Source organism: Oncorhynchus kisutch, linkage group LG18, assembly GCF_002021735.2.
Source record: "Oncorhynchus kisutch isolate 150728-3 linkage group LG18, Okis_V2, whole genome shotgun sequence".
Taxonomy (NCBI): domain Eukaryota; kingdom Metazoa; phylum Chordata; class Actinopteri; order Salmoniformes; family Salmonidae; genus Oncorhynchus; species Oncorhynchus kisutch.
The window spans coordinates 39174877-39193736 of record NC_034191.2 but is presented as its reverse complement, the minus strand read 5'-3'; the positions used below and the strand labels follow the sequence as shown (position 1 = coordinate 39193736).

Below are 18860 nucleotides of genomic sequence, written 5' to 3'. Positions count from 1 at the left end.
CTGTGCATTATGTGTATTTTGACTGTTGTTTGTATGATATTGTTTTACCTACTTGTGTTATATGTGCTGCACCCGCTCCCTGACAGCTCGTCATTGGAAATAAGAATTTGTTCTTAATTGACAAACCTGTAACAAATAAATGTATTCGGGCATAATTGCCGAAATCAGTGGCCTTCAGGCCTAAAGCACATCATATTTTGGATTTATGGGCCATCAAATAGACCACAAGTTAGATAATCCATGGGTTGGATTAATTAATATATAAACTGTTATTATTATTATCTCATATCCTATCAAAAATAAAGTAATGTTTGACCTTATCAACATGGACACCCTCATCTGACACGTTGCTACGTAATTTATATAAACGTCATATCCGGCTAATGGGGTCAGTTTTGTTTCCCCGGATCCGCCATTTCATTTTTTGAAGTTACTTGTGGCAAGTTACAAGGTTTTATTCAAAATTGTATTGTTTTACAACTGGGTTGGGTAAGTTATAATCGACATATCATTTCAATCAGGCGATCAGACACGTTTTGTACGAGGACCGGCTTGTGGATTTTAAATTGATGGGCATAAGCAAGTTGCGAATGTCGCCTATTTTCCAAACGTGTTCTCCGCGCTAAAGTTTTTGTATGAGTTGAATGCTGTTTGAGGATAAGGGGAGGCAAAGGGAAGGCCCGTGAAGCCTCGACTTTGGAGTGGGAGTCATGGCCGGAAATTTTGACGCAGAGGACCGTGCAAGTTGGTACTGGGGTAGATTAAGTAGACAGGAGGCAGTTTCACTTTTACAAGGACAGAGACACGGAGTGTTTTTGGTGAGAGACTCAATTACAAGTCCAGGCGACTACGTGCTGTCAGTTTCAGAGAATTCCAAAGTCTCGCATTACATAATCAACAGCATCAGCAACAACCGGCAGTCTGGCGCAGGTAAGAGAGACATGTTTTGGGGCTGCAGAATAAAGAAGCCCCCAGGGTATCCGCATGCAACTCAATGATAAAAGATGAATCCAGCAAGAACACTCTACGTTGATTTGGCTTTATTTGGAACATAACTTTAGATTAACTTCCTACACGTGAATCAACCAAACAGTGAGGTTTGGATTAACCGTCAAATATCTAGTCAACTGCCTTTTATGGGTCATAAATGTGGTAATTCACATGGCAATGAATAAGGCCTAATACCTTTGGCCAGTGAAATGGTTTCTGTTCTTTCCTTTTCTACTCATCCCTCTTTCCCCACCCTCCTCTCTCAGGCCAGGCGCCTCCACAGTTCCGCATAGGGGACCAGGAGTTTGACGCCCTCCACTCGCTGCTGGAGTTCTACAAGATCCACTACCTGGACACCACCACTCTGATAGAGCCCATCAACAAGGCCAAACACTCTTTCTTGGTCAGCGCAGGTGGTGGCGGCCCGCCGCAGCGGCTGGAGAACGAGTATGTCCGTGCCGTCTTTGATTTCCCAGGCAACGACGATGAGGACCTTCCTTTCAGAAAGGGCGACATCCTGCGGGTTCTGGAGAAGCCTGAGGAGCAGTGGTGGAATGCTCAGAATTTAGAGGGGCGTGCCGGGATGATCCCTGTGCCCTACGTGGAGAAGTACCGACCGGCCTCTCCCACCTCGGGGGGCCCTGGAGCAGGGGGTCCCGGTGGGGTGGGCTCTGTAGATGGCTCCAGTGTTCAGGGCCCTCCTCTGCTAGACCCGAGCCAGTACGCCCAGCCCACACCTCTGCCCAACCTGCAGAACGGACCCGTCTTTGCCAGGGCCATCCAGAAGAGGGTGCCCAATGCCTACGACAAGACCGCCCTTGCCTTAGAGGTACCTACCTAGCTGTGCTCTCTCATTCTCTCATCTCCTCTTTCCCTTTATTCATCATCCCTCTGTCAGATTCTTTGATCCTCTTCATTTTGTCATGGATTTTCCTTGGTCCACAGCCTTCAGTGCAATGAGGCTAATCATTATTGGTATTGTAAAACATAGATTTCCTTTGGCATTATGTCAAGATTGAGGCCAGGGAATCAAATCACTTTTTTTTTTATTATGCCTTCTGTAAAGTCATAATCTAGGTTCCCTCCCAGTAGGTCATTCCAAGTTATGTCTTCCATTTCCGTTCACTGCTGGAAGGAAGGCGTTGGTATGTGGCCTCTGTGACTCGTTGCCTGTGACTTCCTCCTCAGCTTCTTAACCAGTTGCATGCCCCTCCGTTTCCCAGTCGCTAGGCTTGTTAAAACAAGCTAGTCTGGTTCATGTCCATTAGTCACCAAACAGAAGAAGACAGACTAAAACCGGGAGGGACTTTCAAATGCTTGTTTTATTTTTCCATTGTAAAACGTTTTGCTACGGGTGTGCCCTAATGAATACGAACCAGTCTATGGGGAGTGGTGGTCAGTCAGTGAAATCAATAGCCAACTGCTCTGAAGTTCATTAGAGAAAGCTGCCAGAGGCTCCCTCCCTGGCTGTCTTAACGAACTGTCCGGAAGGGGAAAGAGGGCTTCCAAAGTGGAGATCGTTGTGGGAAGGAAATACTTTGTGTAGAGGAACATTTCCTTTAATTTCTCTAATGACATTACTCTGAGCCAGAGCGGCCTCTGGGCGACAAGCCAGCAGTCTCAGCTGCTCCCGTCTCGCCTCTTTTTTTACCTGCTTGGAGAGAGGGAAGAAGGGACAGTGAAACAGATGCATGATGTTCACTTTCTGTCTTGAAGGAATCAGCTACCGGGTGGAAGTAGTCTGTTTTGCCTCTTGTCTTTTGAAATACAAAAAGTAATGTCAAAGACTTTTTGCCGAACTTTTATATACTTTTGGGTCCCAGAGAGTTTAGATTTTCTATTCACCCGAGAGTCCGTCAGCACTGCGCTCCGATAATCACCAACAGGATATTTACCCTCCATGAAGGTGTTTGCCAGTGGTATGACTCAGGAGGTATATAGGTTTAATGATTAGCCCCCCGCACACACTTCCTGGTCACATCTTAGTCGATGAGAGTACTTCACTCTCTTTAGAAGAATGTAATGAAGAGGCCGACAGGGTGAACCAGCAAATGGACCTCTGCAGTACTGGTTTGTGTTTGCGAGGCAAAATGAACTGCTGCGATACAAAGTTTCACAAATGGCTATCTTGCTGCAACTACTGCAACAAGGTCATTACAGGGTGAACACGGTGTTCGTTGGGCACCAAGCGGACTGAAACGGCGAGCGTCTCCCTGGACTCGTCTAGTCAGAAAGGCTCATTTTTGTGTTCCGTTGAAAATCGTTTTGAAGTGTTTTCCCGTTGCGTGCCGTAATGAACATGACCCAGGTCTGTCTGTTTGACGAGTCCTTCTCCTCCAACAGGTGGGCGACATGGTGAAGGTGACAAAGATCAACGTGAACGGCCAGTGGGAGGGCGAGTGCAAGGGCAAGCGCGGCCACTTCCCCTTCACCCACGTTAAGCTGCTGGACCATAATAACCCCGAGGACGAGGTGAGCTGAGAGTGGACACTGGGCTCCTTGGGCTCCTCCCATCCCTTACCCTGCCCTTAAATACACACACTCACTCCCTCTCCTGCCACCATCGCCCCTGTGCCAATCAGCAGCCTCCTCATGGCCACTTCCTGTTCCTCAGTTGGTCCCGTTAAGATAATCATTACGCTGTGTCATCTTCACTCACAACACCAGTATTTATACCACTTCAGCACCATGGCCAGCTCTATCAAAACACCCACATATACCCCTTCTAAAGAAAGACTCAGGCCTTGTCTGATGGGGATGAGGACAGTGACTATGTGTTACCAAGAGGAAGAGGGGGAGTGTGTGGACAGCTATTCAGGGAGAGGGAAAGCAAGGTAGAAATGCTCTCTTGGACTGGAATCGTACACACAGAGACCCACGGAGAAACACTTTCTCTGACTGTCAAGGTGAGCCGTTAGGTTAACACTACATTGTACCCAAAACTATCATCCTCGCTACAAATCCACGACCAAGTAACTAGTAGTCTTTTGTAAGAAAGAAAAAAAGAACATATCATTATGAAATTGTTGATGACCATTACATGCTAAAATCGTGTTTTTGTTTTATTTTTCTGCGTTGTTTTTCTGAGAAGTAACATTGCCAGTCCACCACTATTGCAGAGATCTCATCAAATGTGTCAGCTATGTTGTCTGCGCTAAATCTCTTGTTATTTGTTTCTGTCCTACATTGCTTGTCTGTGTTTTTGTCTGCTCCACTCCCACTCCGAATCACTGAAACAATTGTTTTAGTTTTTTTATACATATTTTCTACACTTAACTTTTCACCTTGTTCTTGACAGTGGAGATGCCTATTTGTGTATGATCAGCCAGGGTCGCGCATATGACCTGCCATACCATATAATACCATAGCCAAATATAGACTGTTAAAACAACATTTTCATATGCGTTAATGCTCAATATTAGTATGACTTGGCTTTCTCCTTGCAAGATTCAAAACTGATTACGGTAGCATCTACTTGTCCTCCTGTACACGTTGGTTACGAGGTCAAGGCAGGTCATTGACACGGACCGTTCTCACTTTTCTGTTCTAGATTCCAGCCATCCACTATATTTTGAGAATTGATGTCTGTCCGTGTTAATTAGTGTAATAGAGCGAGCAAAAAAAACTACTTAATTTGCGTGTATCCACAAACCACCATACTATTGTTAAGATTGTCAACTTTTGAGTAGGTGTTCTCTGTTGATAAGAGATCACAGTTAATTCCACCTGTTGACACATGACAATCTTTCCGTCTCTATTATGTAGAAATAGGACAACGTTTGCACCCTGGCACAGCATCACAAATGTTAGATGTAAAGGAGTTTACTGTGCACAGCAGATGAGTATCTCTGGTCCACTATGAATTAAACCTATATCGGACCGTTCTTACACTTTGCACCCCACTGAATGTGCCCCTGACATTCACTTGGATAACTTCACCTCCTAGAGTGCTTTCCCACAGATTTAGGAGGTGGTGAATTGAGAAGGGGGTGACCTTGTCCTCTGTAGAACTGGCCACTAGGGTGCACTGCAACAGCATTAGGCAGAGAGGTTCTGGAAGAACCTAAGTGCTAGGCTGCGTCTGAGCCTTAGCCCGTGTTGATCAATACAGTAGTCTGTGTTGAGGTTGCTATCGGTGAAATGTGTTTTGGTTTTTTCAGAATGCACTTCAAGCTATCTTTTTTTTTTTTTTTTTTACAATTACCTATCAAGTCTGACCCCTCCCTTTTCTTGCCTTTATTGTGCCAATATGTAATTTCTGCTATGTTCATTGTCTGTGGCTTTTAAAAATATATAATGAAGGTAATTTAGCCCCCCCAAAAAGCAGCTGTGAAAAATCTAAAAGCATTATCAGGGTGTGAAGTGTACAGAAATGATTATGGTAATACGAGTTCAACTCCAATGATGTAGTACCTCATCAAAAATACACTGGGTGCTGGCCTTAGATGTAGGTTCTGGCTAGTTGATGTTGCATAGTCCAGATGAATAGAATATATAACCTTTTAACGATTGGATTGTCCGCAAACAAAAGGGATTTTCCCATTGCCCAAAAACTTGTACCATTTCTCTGTGGAATTGTTGTTTTGCCAATTAATGCCACAATCTATGTTTATGGGCAGGGTTGGGTAGGTTACTTTCTAGATGTTACTAGTTACCTGTCAAATTGTAGTCAGTAATATCTTTTGGATGACTCAAACTCAGTAACATGATCTGATTACTTTCAGTTACTTTTTGAGTACTTTCCCATTTATAAGCATTAGAAGCAGATAAAAAGGAACCGTCGAATGCATTTGGTGTGCCGTCATAATGGTCTCTGACTTGTGGTCAAACTCACTCAGGTGGAACAACCGTAAACTTGCGCCTTTTTTTCAATGCTGATTTTAATGTCATTGAGAAAACAGAAAGGTGTCATGTTTTTTTTCGCCAACACCCTTTCTGAATTTCAAAGTAATCCAAGAAGCAATCTAGTTTTTCAAGACTAGTTGTAAGATGGTTACAATATTTTTGCTGGTAATGTAAGTGATTACAGTTAGTTCCTTTTGTAATCAGCTACTCCAGTATTAACATTTGTTCAATCATGTCTGCGTTTTCCATTCATTTTCTCAGTGCATGCCTGTTGCTTATGTAATCTGCTCTTATTTTAATGCCTATAAATATTCTAAAGTATTGTATTTTTGTAACCCTGTGTAAGTCATTACCTTTCATAATGGGGCTTGGTTGGCAACCGCGAATTGTATTATAACACTATATATTCTTTTAAGACAATTGAAATTCAATTTTTATTTTCTGTAGCATGTAATGTGTTAAGATATACATAGTAAATAAAGTCAAAGGATTGGCAAATGAAAATACTGTACCCTAGCAATCTTGTTGATTGTCATAAATTGATGAGATCAAACTGCACTGCCTTTTTTCATAATTTGGCTCACTTGTCATGCATAACATAGACTTACAAAAAGCCAGTTGCCCTACTCGTGTGTTTATTTGTATTTTAATATCCAGACAGCTGATTATTATTATTACAGACCTTTCTACTAAAACTTGGTCCCAGACTTGTTAAAGATGTCACAGCCAGCCTGTTTCATGTGTTTTTAATTTTTTTTTATTTAACTAGGCAAGTCAGTTAAGAATAAAATCTTATTTACAATGACGACCTACCAAAAGGCCTCCTGTGGGGACAGGGGCCTGGGATTAAGAAATATAGGACAAAACACATCACAACGAGTCAACAAACACTACATAAAGAGAGACCTAAGGCGACAACAAAGCAAGGCAGCAACACATGACGACAAAGCATGGTAGCAACACAACATAACATGGTAGCAGCACAAAGCATGGTACAAACATTATTGGGCACAATCAACAGCAGAAAGGTCAAGAAGGTAGAGACAATACATCACACAAAGCAGCCACAACTGTCAGTAAGTGTCCATGATTGAGTCTTTGAATGAAGAGATTGAGAAACTGTCCAGTTTGAGTGTTTTTGTTGCAGCGAACTGAAAAAGGAGCGACTCAGGGATGTGTGTGCTTTGGGGACCTTTAACAGAATGTGACTGGCAGAATGGGTGTTTGTTGAGGATGAGTGCTACAGTAGGCATCTCAGATAGGGGGGGAGTGAGGCCTACTAAGATGGTTTGATAAATAAGCATCAACCAGTGTCTTGCAACGGGTATACAGAGATGACCAGTTTACAGAGGAGAATAGAGTGCAGTGATGTGTCCTATAAGGAGCATTGGTGGTAAATCTGATGGCTGAATGGTAAAGAACATCTAGCCGCTCGAGAGCACCCTTACCTGCCAATCTATAAATTATGATTCCGTAATATAGCATGGGTAGGATGGACATCTGAATCAGGGTTAGTTTGGCAGCTGGGGTGAAAGAGGAGAGATTACAATAAGAGGAAGCCAAGTCTAGATTTAACCTTAGCCTGCAGCTTTGATGTGTGCTGAGAGAAGGACAGTGTACCTTCTAGCCATACTCCCAAGTACTTGTATGAGGTGACTACCTCAAGCTCTAAACCCTCAGAGGTAGTAATCACAACTGTGGGGAGAGGGGGCATTCTTCTTACCAAACCACATGACCTTTGTTTTGGAGGTGTTCAGAACCAGGTTAAGGGTAGAGAAAGCTTTTTGGACACTAAGAAAGGTTTGTAGAGCATTTAACTTGAAATCCAGGGAGGGATCGGCTGAGTATAAGACTATCATCTGCATATAAATGGATGAGTGAGTTCCTGCTGCCTGATCTATGTTGATATAAACTGAGAAGAGCTTGGGGTCTAGGATTGAGCCTAGGTGTATTCCCTTGGTGACAGGCTGAGGCAGCAGATTTTCTGACTTTATTTATACACTGCACTCTTTAAGAGAGGTAGTTAGCAAACCTGGCCAAAGACCCCTCAGAGACACCAATACTCCTTAGCTGGCCCACAAGAATGGAATGGTCTACCGTATCAAAAGCTTTGGCCAAGTCAATAAAAATAGCAGCACAATATTGCTTAGAATCCAGGGCAATGGTGACATCATTGAGGACCTTTAAGGTTGCGGTGACACATCCATAACCTGAGCAGAAACCAGATTGCATACCCGAGAGAATACTATAGACATCAAGAAAGTAGGTCAGTTGATTATTGACATGTTTTTCCAACACTTTTGATTAACGGGGCAAAATAGAAATGGGCCTATAACAGTTAGGATCATCTTGATCTCCCCTTTTAAATAAAGGACGAACTGTGGCTGCCTTACAAGCAATGGGAACCTCCCCAGAAAGGAGAGACAGGTTAAAAAGGTTGGCGATAAGCTTGGTGATGATAGGGGCAGCAACCTTAAAGAAGCAAGGGTCTAAACTATCTGACCCAGATGTTTTTTTGGGGGTCAAGTTTAAGGAGCTCCTTTAGCGCTTCGGACTCAGTGACTGCCTGCAGGGAGTAACTTTGTAGCGGTGCAGGGGGAAAAGGAGAAGCATCGGGATAGTCGCATTAGAAGGGTTGGAAGATGAGGAAATGTTGGACGGGCAAAGAGGCAGAGTCAAATAGGAATCCTGACTTAATGCATTGGTGATTAAAGAGCTCAGCCATGTACTTCTTGTCAGTAACAACCACATCATCAACATTAAGGGACATGGGCAGCTGTGAGGAGGAGAGTTTATTCTCTGGGTCTTTAACTGTTTTCCAGAACTTCTTGGGGTTAGACCCACAGAGAGAGAGAGAGAGAGAGAGAGACCTGCACCTTAAAGTAACTAACTTTGGCCTTCCGGATAGCCTGAGTGCACTTATTTCTCATTTGCCTGAACGATAGCCAGTCAGCTTGAGTATGCGTGTGCCGAGCTTTTCAACAAATGCAATTTTTGAGGTGGAGTAACTCTTGTAAGATCACTGTCAAACCAGGGGCTGAACCTGTTTTTAATTCTAATTTTCTTCATAGGGGCGTGTTTGTTAACAATACCACTGCAAATACCAAAAAAGAATCAAGCTGATTCCATACCATTTTACAGATGTTCTTGATAAGAACATCTGTAAAAGAAGCCTTATCAGCTTACATTTTGTGTGTGTGTGTGTGATAATGCTCACCATGATAATAATAATGTGGGTGTAAATGTTTGGAATCCCGAGACACTGGTTGCCATGCCCTGCAAGAATGGGAGGGGGTTTTATGAGGAAGGGGTGATCCTCAGTGGGGGGGTGATAGGTTCCCGGATTGAGATTTTCGCCATTTTTTTTTTTTTACTCCAGTACAACCGGTGGGGTGGAAACGCCACTGATCTATCCGTTGATTTCACAGGACCCGCCGACAGATTGACCTAGTAGCAGCAACTGTCGAGCATTTTTATCAATTTGTCAGTTTAAACTAAACTTCGCCACTCGCAACAAAATGGGCGACCGGGACGATTTAGTATATCAGGCAAAACTCGCCGAGCAGGCGGAAAGATATGACGGTAAGATATACAATTGTATTATTCGATGGAGGGACATGTTTGCCGTTGTCTCCCCCCAGCTAGCTAACGGTAGTAGCTTCCAACATAGCACTCACCCTCCTCCCTCTTGCAGGGGCGAGGATGGTGATGTCAGTGCGCTAACGTTAGCTAGCTAGTTAGCCTGAGCTAACTCATTGGCTTAACTAGGGAGCCGTGTTACTAGCATTAATTAGCCAATACGATAGCTACTCAACTGTCCAGATTTGTTCAAAGATATGGATAATTTAAAGAGAATACAAAATGGCGGATTATCGATGGTGCGAGAGCTAGGTAGCTAGTAAGCAAGTGGTGGGGGGGGGGGGGTGTAGCTAGCGCGTTAGCAAACTAACGTTAGCTGTGCTACAGGACCTATGTGGGGTCCCGAACAATGTCAGCCAATTTAAGTTTATGATACATTACTAGCTATAATATAACATGAGATCACTATGTACATCTGTTGGCCAGCCAAATACCCACGTTTGCGAACATTCTCGTGGTCCAACGTTATAGCCTGCTATCTGGGTGTGACGTATCGACGGCTGACCTTAAATAAAACCGACGCCCCAATGATAAGCAATTTTGACGTAGTTCAGTTAGTGAGAGAACATGTCTGTCAATTGGCATGAAGCTGTTTTTAGATGTGTGATTACAAGGCATGATCATGTCGGTCAGATTACGGAATCATGGCCACATGCAACTTTGATTTGCCCCGAAATAAAAACCAGCTTCATTTCACCCCCAAATCAAACGCGATTCTTCAGACGTGCGGCTTTCATTCTTGACATTGACGTAACTACCGGTTTCTTAAAGGTATGATTATGTACCTTGTCACTGGGTGTATGTTCATGCAAAATGTAAGCCTACATTTTGCAGCAGATGCTACCTCCCAAGATTGTATTATCCAGAACCTGTGTTCATAAAGCACATCAGAGTAGGCATGCCGAGCTAGGATCAGGTCTCACCTGTCGATTAGGCAAAATTGATTAGCACACCTACTCTGAGATGCGTTGTGAATACAGAAATTATAATCTGTAACTTCAGCATAAGGTCTAATGTGAAGTCATCAAATGTTGTCCCCTAGTTTTACATTGGATCTGATCTTTCAGCACCAATTACTTATGACTTCCTCTCTGCTCCCCACAGAAATGGTGGAGTCCATGAAGAGAGTGGCCGGGTTGGATGTGGAACTAACAGTCGAGGAGCGAAACCTACTTTCAGTGGCCTACAAAAATGTCATTGGGGCGAGGAGAGCATCATGGAGGATAATCAGCAGTATTGAACAAAGGGAAGAAAACAAGGGCGGAGAAGACAAATTGAAAATGATCCGGGAATACAGGCAAACGGTGAGTAAGCCCAGAAGGATGAGTCATTCTGAGTGCATTAGTGTAGTGCGAGAGAGATCTGACATGATGAGAGAGGCATTTGAGCTGCAGCCCTCTTAAAGCAATATGGTAGCATTTCCACTGGAGAAAATGTTGAACATTATAAAATCATTTAGGCTAATTCACCTGAATTATACCATTTGTGTATTGCTGTGTGTTGTGCCTAACATTGTGTCAGTGGCTGGTCATTCATTGAGTTATTTTTTTCTCTCTCCTGCAGGTTGAGAACGAGCTGAAGTCGATCTGTAATGACATTCTTGATGTACTGGACAAGCACCTTATTCCAGCTGCTAACACGGGAGAGTCCAAGGTCTTCTACTACAAAATGTACGAGCCACTGCTTTTGTTGTCGATTTGTTGTTTGGGAATAGATGCTTGATAGATGGTTATTGCAGTTTTTTAAACAACCAGATTAAAACAGTATTCCACAAATCTAATGGCTCTAGAATAAACCATAGAACAGGGATTGTGGTTCTTCCTGCTAAATCAGGAATTCCTGCTTTTCTAACATTTACTCCATTCGTTGATCATTGAATCGGACCTATCCCCTAGATGCTTTAGGTTGTCACGGCCCTGAGTTGGGAACAGTTGTTTTTCACATGGACCCATGTTTTCACGCAGCCTTTGTCTTTTACACCATGTTGGCCCACTGATTCTTCTGTCTTGCTCTTCCCTCAGGAAAGGCGATTACCACAGGTATCTGGCTGAGTTTGCTACCGGGAACGACCGGAAGGAGGCTGCGGAGAACAGTTTGGTTGCCTACAAAGCTGCTAGCGACATCGCCATGATCGAACTGCCACCGACACACCCCATTCGCCTAGGCCTCGCTCTTAACTTCTCCGTATTTTACTATGAAATCCTCAATTCACCCGACCGCGCGTGCAGGCAAGTACCTCGCACCGATCTCCTCGATAGACTTCTAATTTAGAGCTCTAATTAGGCTGTTGATCACGTGTGCTCAAACGATTCAGTAAGGTGACTTATTTCCTTGACACGAGTGCGACATAAGACCAGTGTTTTGTACTGCAGGTTGGCGAAGGCTGCGTTCGATGATGCCATCGCAGAGCTGGACACGCTGAGCGAAGAAAGCTACAAGGACTCCACACTAATCATGCAGTTGTTACGTGACAACCTGACACTATGGACTTCAGACATGCAGGGAGATGGTAAGCGTGAGTGAGAGCTCACCCACCTGGATTTTTCCAATGCATGGAGGAAGTTGGTAATGTTATTAATGGGGAAATTGCTGTTTGAGGGGACATGCTCAATTCCTTCATTTCTTCCAGTCTGAGGTATATTTACAATATTACAGCAGTTTGCCTCTGCTTTTTTGTTGTTGTTTGTATGCCCATTACAACGTTTGTGAACGGATGCTATCCTGCCAGAAAAGAGTAGCACTGTGTTTCCTATAGGTGTGTGCTGTTGGTAATTTGGCTCTTTTCAGAGCTGCTGACGTGGATCATTACACACACTCTTAACGTCTCCATCCGTCTCTAACCCAACCTTGTGCCTTTCAACCTTTCACTTCCTTCTGCATTGCTTAGAGGTCCCCTCTCTGCCCTCTAGAGCTGTAGCTTCTTTAACCTTCATCTTAATGTCCAACTCATCTCTCCTCTCTCCTATCTGTGTAGAGTCCTAAAGGAGCAAAACAGCTGTTCATTTCCCATAATCTGTACTTTGTAAGTGTTTTCTGCCCTTCCCTTGGTTTGAATCGTTTGTTCTGTCCCCCTTCACTACTAACTCACTGCAATGCCGCTCACCCATTTGGTTTGTGTCACTGGGAAAGTTGTATGTTCACACACTGCGTGTCTTATGAATCTGTCTTTCTACATAGTGATTTTTTTTTTTGCCCCCGTGTATCAGTAATGCATTTAGTTTGAAGGTAACCTGGAGCAAATGTCTTTTTCTTATGATTTCCACATGTCTTGGACAGCTGACCGATTCATTGTTTTGTTTTTTATACTGGTGAGCGAGTATCGTCTTTCAGCTGGAACCATTTTAGGTCCAGTAAAGGACAGCTCTGTAGGTAACACGGTAACTATCTTTCTCTGTGGGGCTGCGAGGTGTCTCACCAAGTTAGAACATGGGTTTGTGTGTAGAGTCTGGCGCTCTGTAGTCGCCTGCCTGATCCGTTGACGTACAGTGCTTGATCTCCGTAGCTATTGTCAGAGCCGTGTATTGTGGGGACTGGAGGACTTAACAGCATGGCACCAATTGTTGAGGCTGTGTGGGATATCCTGTCTGTCTTTGACTGGGTGACATACATCTACATCCAGTCCCATAATCGCTCTGCTCTGTCATTCTGTCTGCCTGGCGTCCTGTAGCATGACACAACTAGACAACTGTCTCACTAACGACGGAATGCCAGTACAATAGTGGCTTGTGTTGGAATAGAATACCGGGGTGCAGGTGAGTCTTGGGCAGATCTGTCGAGGGATTTAAAGATTGGATGTCACAGTGTTCGCTAGATGGCTTATAAATCATGGAATGAGTAGACTATGGGGAAATTGACAAATCAAACGCTTCTCAATTGTAAACGGAAGTCATCTGTCAGGTTGTCGTCAAGTAGGGCCTATATAGGACGTTTCATTTTATAGCTATTTAATTACTATAAGAGTTGTCTTTATTTGATTGAAGCGCTGCAGTACTTTTGATATGGCCTACAAGGTTGTAAATGGTGGTTGACGTTTCACTGCATGTGCTAAGATGTTTGACACACTGAATGAAACCACTGCTGGGCTCACTTCGGCCTGTCCACCTGTAACTTTGGAGATTGTAGGTTAAAACGTGCACAGGAATAATGCAATACTTTCACAGCATCTCAATATGTTTGATGTTTGGCCACTGAGTCTGATCACCTAGATTGATGATTGTCTCTGGTGTACATAACCTGAAAGCCCAGGCCTCACTGTCCATTTCTCTTGTTTTCAAGCAGGTGAAGAACAGAACAAAGAGGCGCTGCAAGATGTGGAGGATGAGCCCCAGTGAGACATTACAGCCAACCTGAGACCCCACCCACCCCACCCCCACACACAAACTGTGGCCGCCACGCCCAAGTGACCGCGGCTCTCAGCAGCTCTCTGACCACATGGTCTTAGAAATAATCAGTCATTGTTATTATTGTTTTTGGTTTTGTTTTTTTGCCCTTTAATTCAATTCAAATATAAATACCACTTAATTGAGACAATAAATACAATTTTGGAAAGGCAAAGAGTCCCTGGTTTATTTTTATTTTTCTCGGTACACGCGGTTCTGAAAAAAATCTTTGTTTTCATTATTGTATTGTTTTAATTTAGTTTTGTTTATGATCTTTCCTCAATATTTTATCAGTTGCTGGATGTATTTTGAGATTTTTTTTTTCTTAATGTAATTACAGAAATTAACTTTTATTACTGATATGTCTATTAGTTGTGGGAGCTGTACTATTTCTGTTAGTGAGAGATGCAAATCATTAATCCTTTTTAAGGACAAGTCTAAACAAAGTCCTCTTTCGTGAACCTAGTTTATCAGAGGAAGTTGGCAAAATTCTTGATATCCACGTGGAGCAAAATGCTTAACTTTTACACCATAGTGATTCTATTGTGATGTTTTGGATTGTATGTTGTGCTAAAATACTGTATTGCGAATACTTGCTGATTTCAGATGAGGGCTGGTAGCCGTAAAAATCAGAGGAAGCCATGCGTTAACAGACAGTTCTCGACTGGCTTCTGTTGCAAGATGACAGGGTTCTAAATAGATGATTTCAAGCCTGCATGAGTTCATTAATTTTCTGCCTCTTTCCCCTCCTTTTATATAGCTCAATGTTTTCCTTTTCTTTCAGCTTCATTATGTGTAACTTACAGCTAATTTGTACTACTGGATATCTGACTGGAGCCACAATCTGTATTGTTCTTACTGAAACACAGCATGGAATTAACATTAAACAATCTAAATTAAACATACTGAAATGTCTGGTGTTGATTACATCAAACGATGAATTCATGCTTCTTGATTTTTTTGGGGGGCTTTTGAAAAAGCATCGGAGTAAAGCCATGGTATTGAGTGTTTGTTTATTTTTAAACGTAGTTAGAAATGACTCACAAAATGGAAGCTTGCCTGTTGGCTGTATGCCCATTTATTTACGGTGGGTCATGTTAAGTCCCTGTCATTTGAGAAACACTGGTGGAAGGTTGGAGATAAAGCCCTAGTCTACTCACCACCCACAGGGCTCATGGTTGGTTGGCCCCCTACACCAAATCTCTCATCAGAGCTTTCTATTGAAAGGTAAAACATTTTGTAATGATGGATTGCATTGATTTACTAGCAGTTGTCATATACATCGTGTTATACTTGTATACCAGTTAAGCAGGTATGGCAGGTTAATGCAGTGCATTTGTATTTAGACCCCTTGATTATTTTCCACATTTTGTTACCTTACAGCCTTATTCTGAAATTGATTAAATACATTGTTTTCCTCATCAATCTACACACAATACCCCATAATGACAAAGAAAATGGGTTTTAAGACATTTTTGCAAATGTATAATTTTTTTAAAGAAACAACCAGAAATAACTTATTTACACCTGTGGTAAATTGAATTGATTGGACATGATTTGGAAAGGCACACACCTGTCTATATAAGGTCCCACAGTTGACAGTGCATGTCGGAGTAAAAACCAAGCCACGAGGTCGAAGGAATTGTCTGTAGAGCGCCGAGACAGGATTGTGTCGAGGCCTTTATGGTAGAGTGGCCAGACGGAAGGCACCTAAAGACTCAGACCATGAGAACAAGATTGAACCCATTGCCTGAATTTTTTTACATGTAATTTTTCTACCTTTAGGTAGGCCAGTTGAGAACAAGTCATTTACAACTGCGACCTGACCAAGATAAAGCAAAGCAGTGTGACACAGATTTACATTGATGAATGCCAAGCATCATGTCTGGAGGAAACCTTGCACCATCCCTACAGTGAAGCATGGTGGTGGCAGCATCATGATGTGGGAATGTTTTTCAGCAACAGGGATGAACGGAGCAAAGTGTAGACAGATCCTTAATGAAAACCTGCTCAGGACCTCCGACTGGGGCGAAGGTTCATCTTCCAATAGGACAACAACCCTAAGCACACAGCCCAGACAACACAGAAGTAGCTTCAGGAAAAGTCTCTGAATGTCCTTGAGTGGCTCAGCCAGAGCCCGGACTTGAATCCGATCTAACATCTCTGGAGAGACCTGAAAATAGCTGTGCAGCGACGCACCCCATCCAACCTGACAGAGCTTGAGAGGATCTACAGTGAAGAATGGGAGAAACTCCCCAAATGCAGGTGTGCCAAGCTTGTAGCGTCATACCCAAGAAGACTCAAGGCTGTAGTCTCTGCCAAAGGTGCTTCAACAAAGTACTGAGTAAAGGGTCTGAATGCTTAAGTAAATGTGATATTTCAGTTTTGTATTTTTAATAAATGTGAAGAATTTCTTAAATTGTGTTTGCTTTGTTATTATGGGGTATTGTGTGTAGATAGATTAAGGGGGGGGGGGGGAAACTATTTAATCCATTTTAGAATAAGGCTGTAACGTAACAAAATGTGGAAAGTCAAGGGGTCTGAATACTTTCCGAACACACTGTACTGTATGTGGGCCCACATTACAAGAATGTTGGCTTTGACACGTTTATTAAAATGAAAGGGGACAAATAAGCCTAAAAACACATGAATTGTCACCGTGACACCGATGACAGGTGACTGTAAGACCTTAACTAGGTTACAGGGCCCCCAGTATGAACAGCCACAGTGTCTATAAAGAAAGCCCTATCAAGTCTGGGTCGTGAGATTGCGGGGCCTAGTACATCCCTTTGAGGTGCTGGTCTCGGTTTTGTTCGAACACATGCACGTCTTGAAATCATTAACAACAGTCTAGTCGTTGGAGGTGAAATGTCTGCCTCTTCTAAACGGTCCTTTTCACAATATTCCTCCATGTCGTCTTTCCGAACAAACTTTCAGTTGTATTTCCAGTGTTGATAATTCAAGCGTTCATTTAAACAGTGTTCATTTGAAGTGTTGATTTAAATCTGTTAATAGTGATAACTTTCAAAAATATAAGTATATTTGCTGGTCTTTTCTTGATTGTTTCTTTTATGTGAAAGTGTTTATTTTGTCATCTGACAGTTGGTTATCATGTGTCAAACACAAGACTGACTTAAACTAACGCAGAGTGAAATAATCTTTCAGACGGGGCACATGTTGCGCAGAATGACACACAGTCAACGTGTGATTTTGCATCTGCTTTCAATTAATTACATCAGCCGCTGGAGGTGACATCTGCCATGTACAGGTCACATATGCCACGTTCCATTTCCTGCAATACAGAGACACAGCTCATTGTACGTGGTCTGTAAATTGTGATTCAATATAGAATTGTCCACAACTATTTTGTAACAGGATTATACACTTTAAAAGGATTTAGATTCTCACATTTCATCCTTAAACTAGTCAGTCTAACAATTGTTTCTGCTGGGTCGGTGACTGCTGGTGAGGGCTCCTCTCAGGCCATCCACTGTGGTGGTGGGAGCCACGTTACATGATGCCATTTGATTTGGATTTACCTTGAGAGAAAGCAGTCCATCCCTGTCCTTATCAAACTTCTCAAAGAGTCTCCTGTAGAGGTTGCTTCTTCGCTTACACACTCGACAGAAACCTGCGGAGATAGCCCTGTGGAGAGAGGCCTGGCTGGGACACACAGAAAGGCACAAGAGAATGACCTCCGAAGTCCTCGCACTTCCACCAAATGAATGAAAGATAGATCTCACATTCTGAATTGATCTGGGGCATATCCATCCAACCCATTCTCCAGCTGTCTGAAGTCCATTGGCAGGTCAAAGCGACATATCTTCTTGGATGGACACACCCTTGCCTCCATTGGTTGGTGTTTACCTCTCTGTTATTGGATGAATATGACTGTCAGGATTGTTGAAGACAGTGCCAACCCTTCAGTTAGGATTCAACGCATAATAAAGCAGTCATACAGCATTCTCCAGCTCAGACAACTGTGTGCTTATGCTGTCCAGACTCTCCTGTTCTCTCCTCACCGGGTATAGGGTGATGCAAGAGCAGCTCCTTTAGCACCCCCTGGAGGACAAGACGTGTGCATACAGAGGCTGCTTCCACTGAAACTCAGGCGGAACTACATTAGATATTTGAGATAGGAGATCAAAGCTGATCCGTTGACTGTATGTATATTGCATTGTGAGAAATAGAAAACAGGTAAGACATTTGTATCATGATGATCCCAAACTGGGAATATGTCTGACCTCACCTGATGGTCATATATTAATGGACTGACGGGCAGGAGTTCTGCTGGGGATATATCTGACCTCACCTGAGGGTCACATATTAATGGACTGACGGGCAGGAGTTCTGCTGGGAATACTTTCCTTCTCCTCACACTCTGTTTTCCTCTTCACTTTCCCATCCCCCCCTCCACCTGAGATCTGTTCATCAGACCTAGGACGGCTGTAGATTATAGTTGACATGTAAAATAGGAGACTGATTTTATCATTAAGCATGTTGTAAACGGAGTGTACAAGACATTATTAACACCTGCTCTTTCCATGACATAGACTGACCAGGTGAAAGCTATGATCCCTTATTGATGTCACTTCTTAAATCCACTTTAATCGGTGTAAATGAAGGGGAGAAGACATTTTAAAGAAGGACTTTTAAGCCTTGAGACAATTGAGACATGGATTGTGTGTGTGCCATTCAGAGGGTGAATGGGCAATACAAAAGATTTAAGTGCCTTTGAACGGGGTATGGTAGTAGGTGCCAGGCACATCAAGAATGGTCCACCATCCAAAGGACATCCAGCCAACTTGACACATCTGTGGGAAGCATTGGAGTCAACATGGGCCAGCAGCCCTGTGGAATGCTTTCGATACCTTATAGAGTCCATGCCCGACTAATTGAGGCTGTTCTGAGAGCAAAAGGGGTTGCAACTCAGTATTAGGAAGGTGTGTCTAATGTTTTGTACACTCAGTCGATGTATCTGATGTGCACAGTCAATACTTGAGTGAT

General features: G+C 43.0%; 2 protein-coding genes across 2 annotated transcripts; both read left to right on the top strand.

Moving 5' to 3' along the window:
• The first annotated feature begins 384 nt into the window (after positions 1-384).
• On the top strand, positions 385-14758 carry LOC109908949 (adapter molecule crk-like). The gene is made up of 8 exons (XM_031796013.1): positions 385-930; positions 1257-1819; positions 3334-3462; positions 10579-10778; positions 11038-11144; positions 11496-11702; positions 11847-11983; positions 13753-14758. The coding sequence occupies exons 1-4, from the start codon at positions 711-713 to the stop codon at positions 10594-10596; spliced, it is 930 nt and encodes a 309-aa protein (XP_031651873.1). The 5' UTR covers positions 385-710; the 3' UTR covers positions 10597-10778; positions 11038-11144; positions 11496-11702; positions 11847-11983; positions 13753-14758.
• LOC109908950 (14-3-3 protein epsilon) lies at positions 9137-14758 on the top strand. The gene is made up of 6 exons (XM_020507767.2): positions 9137-9417; positions 10579-10778; positions 11038-11144; positions 11496-11702; positions 11847-11983; positions 13753-14758. The coding sequence occupies exons 1-6, from the start codon at positions 9354-9356 to the stop codon at positions 13803-13805; spliced, it is 768 nt and encodes a 255-aa protein (XP_020363356.1). The 5' UTR covers positions 9137-9353; the 3' UTR covers positions 13806-14758.
• Positions 14759-18860: the final 4102 nt, after the last annotated feature.

Excerpts from the sequence above, each read along its gene's own strand:
- LOC109908950 (XM_020507767.2), top strand. The coding sequence starts at position 9,354 with ATGGGCGACCGGGACGATTTAGTATATCAGGCAAAACTCGCCGAGCAG. Across the intron at positions 11,145-11,495 it reads AAGGTCTTCTACTACAAAAT|GAAAGGCGATTACCACAGGT; the intron begins GTACGAGCCACT and ends CTCTTCCCTCAG. Across the intron at positions 11,984-13,752 it reads TTCAGACATGCAGGGAGATG|GTGAAGAACAGAACAAAGAG; the intron begins GTAAGCGTGAGT and ends GTTTTCAAGCAG.
- LOC109908949 (XM_031796013.1), top strand. The coding sequence starts at position 711 with ATGGCCGGAAATTTTGACGCAGAGGACCGTGCAAGTTGGTACTGGGGT. Across the intron at positions 931-1,256 it reads CAACCGGCAGTCTGGCGCAG|GCCAGGCGCCTCCACAGTTC; the intron begins GTAAGAGAGACA and ends CTCCTCTCTCAG. Across the intron at positions 1,820-3,333 it reads AGACCGCCCTTGCCTTAGAG|GTGGGCGACATGGTGAAGGT; the intron begins GTACCTACCTAG and ends CTCCTCCAACAG.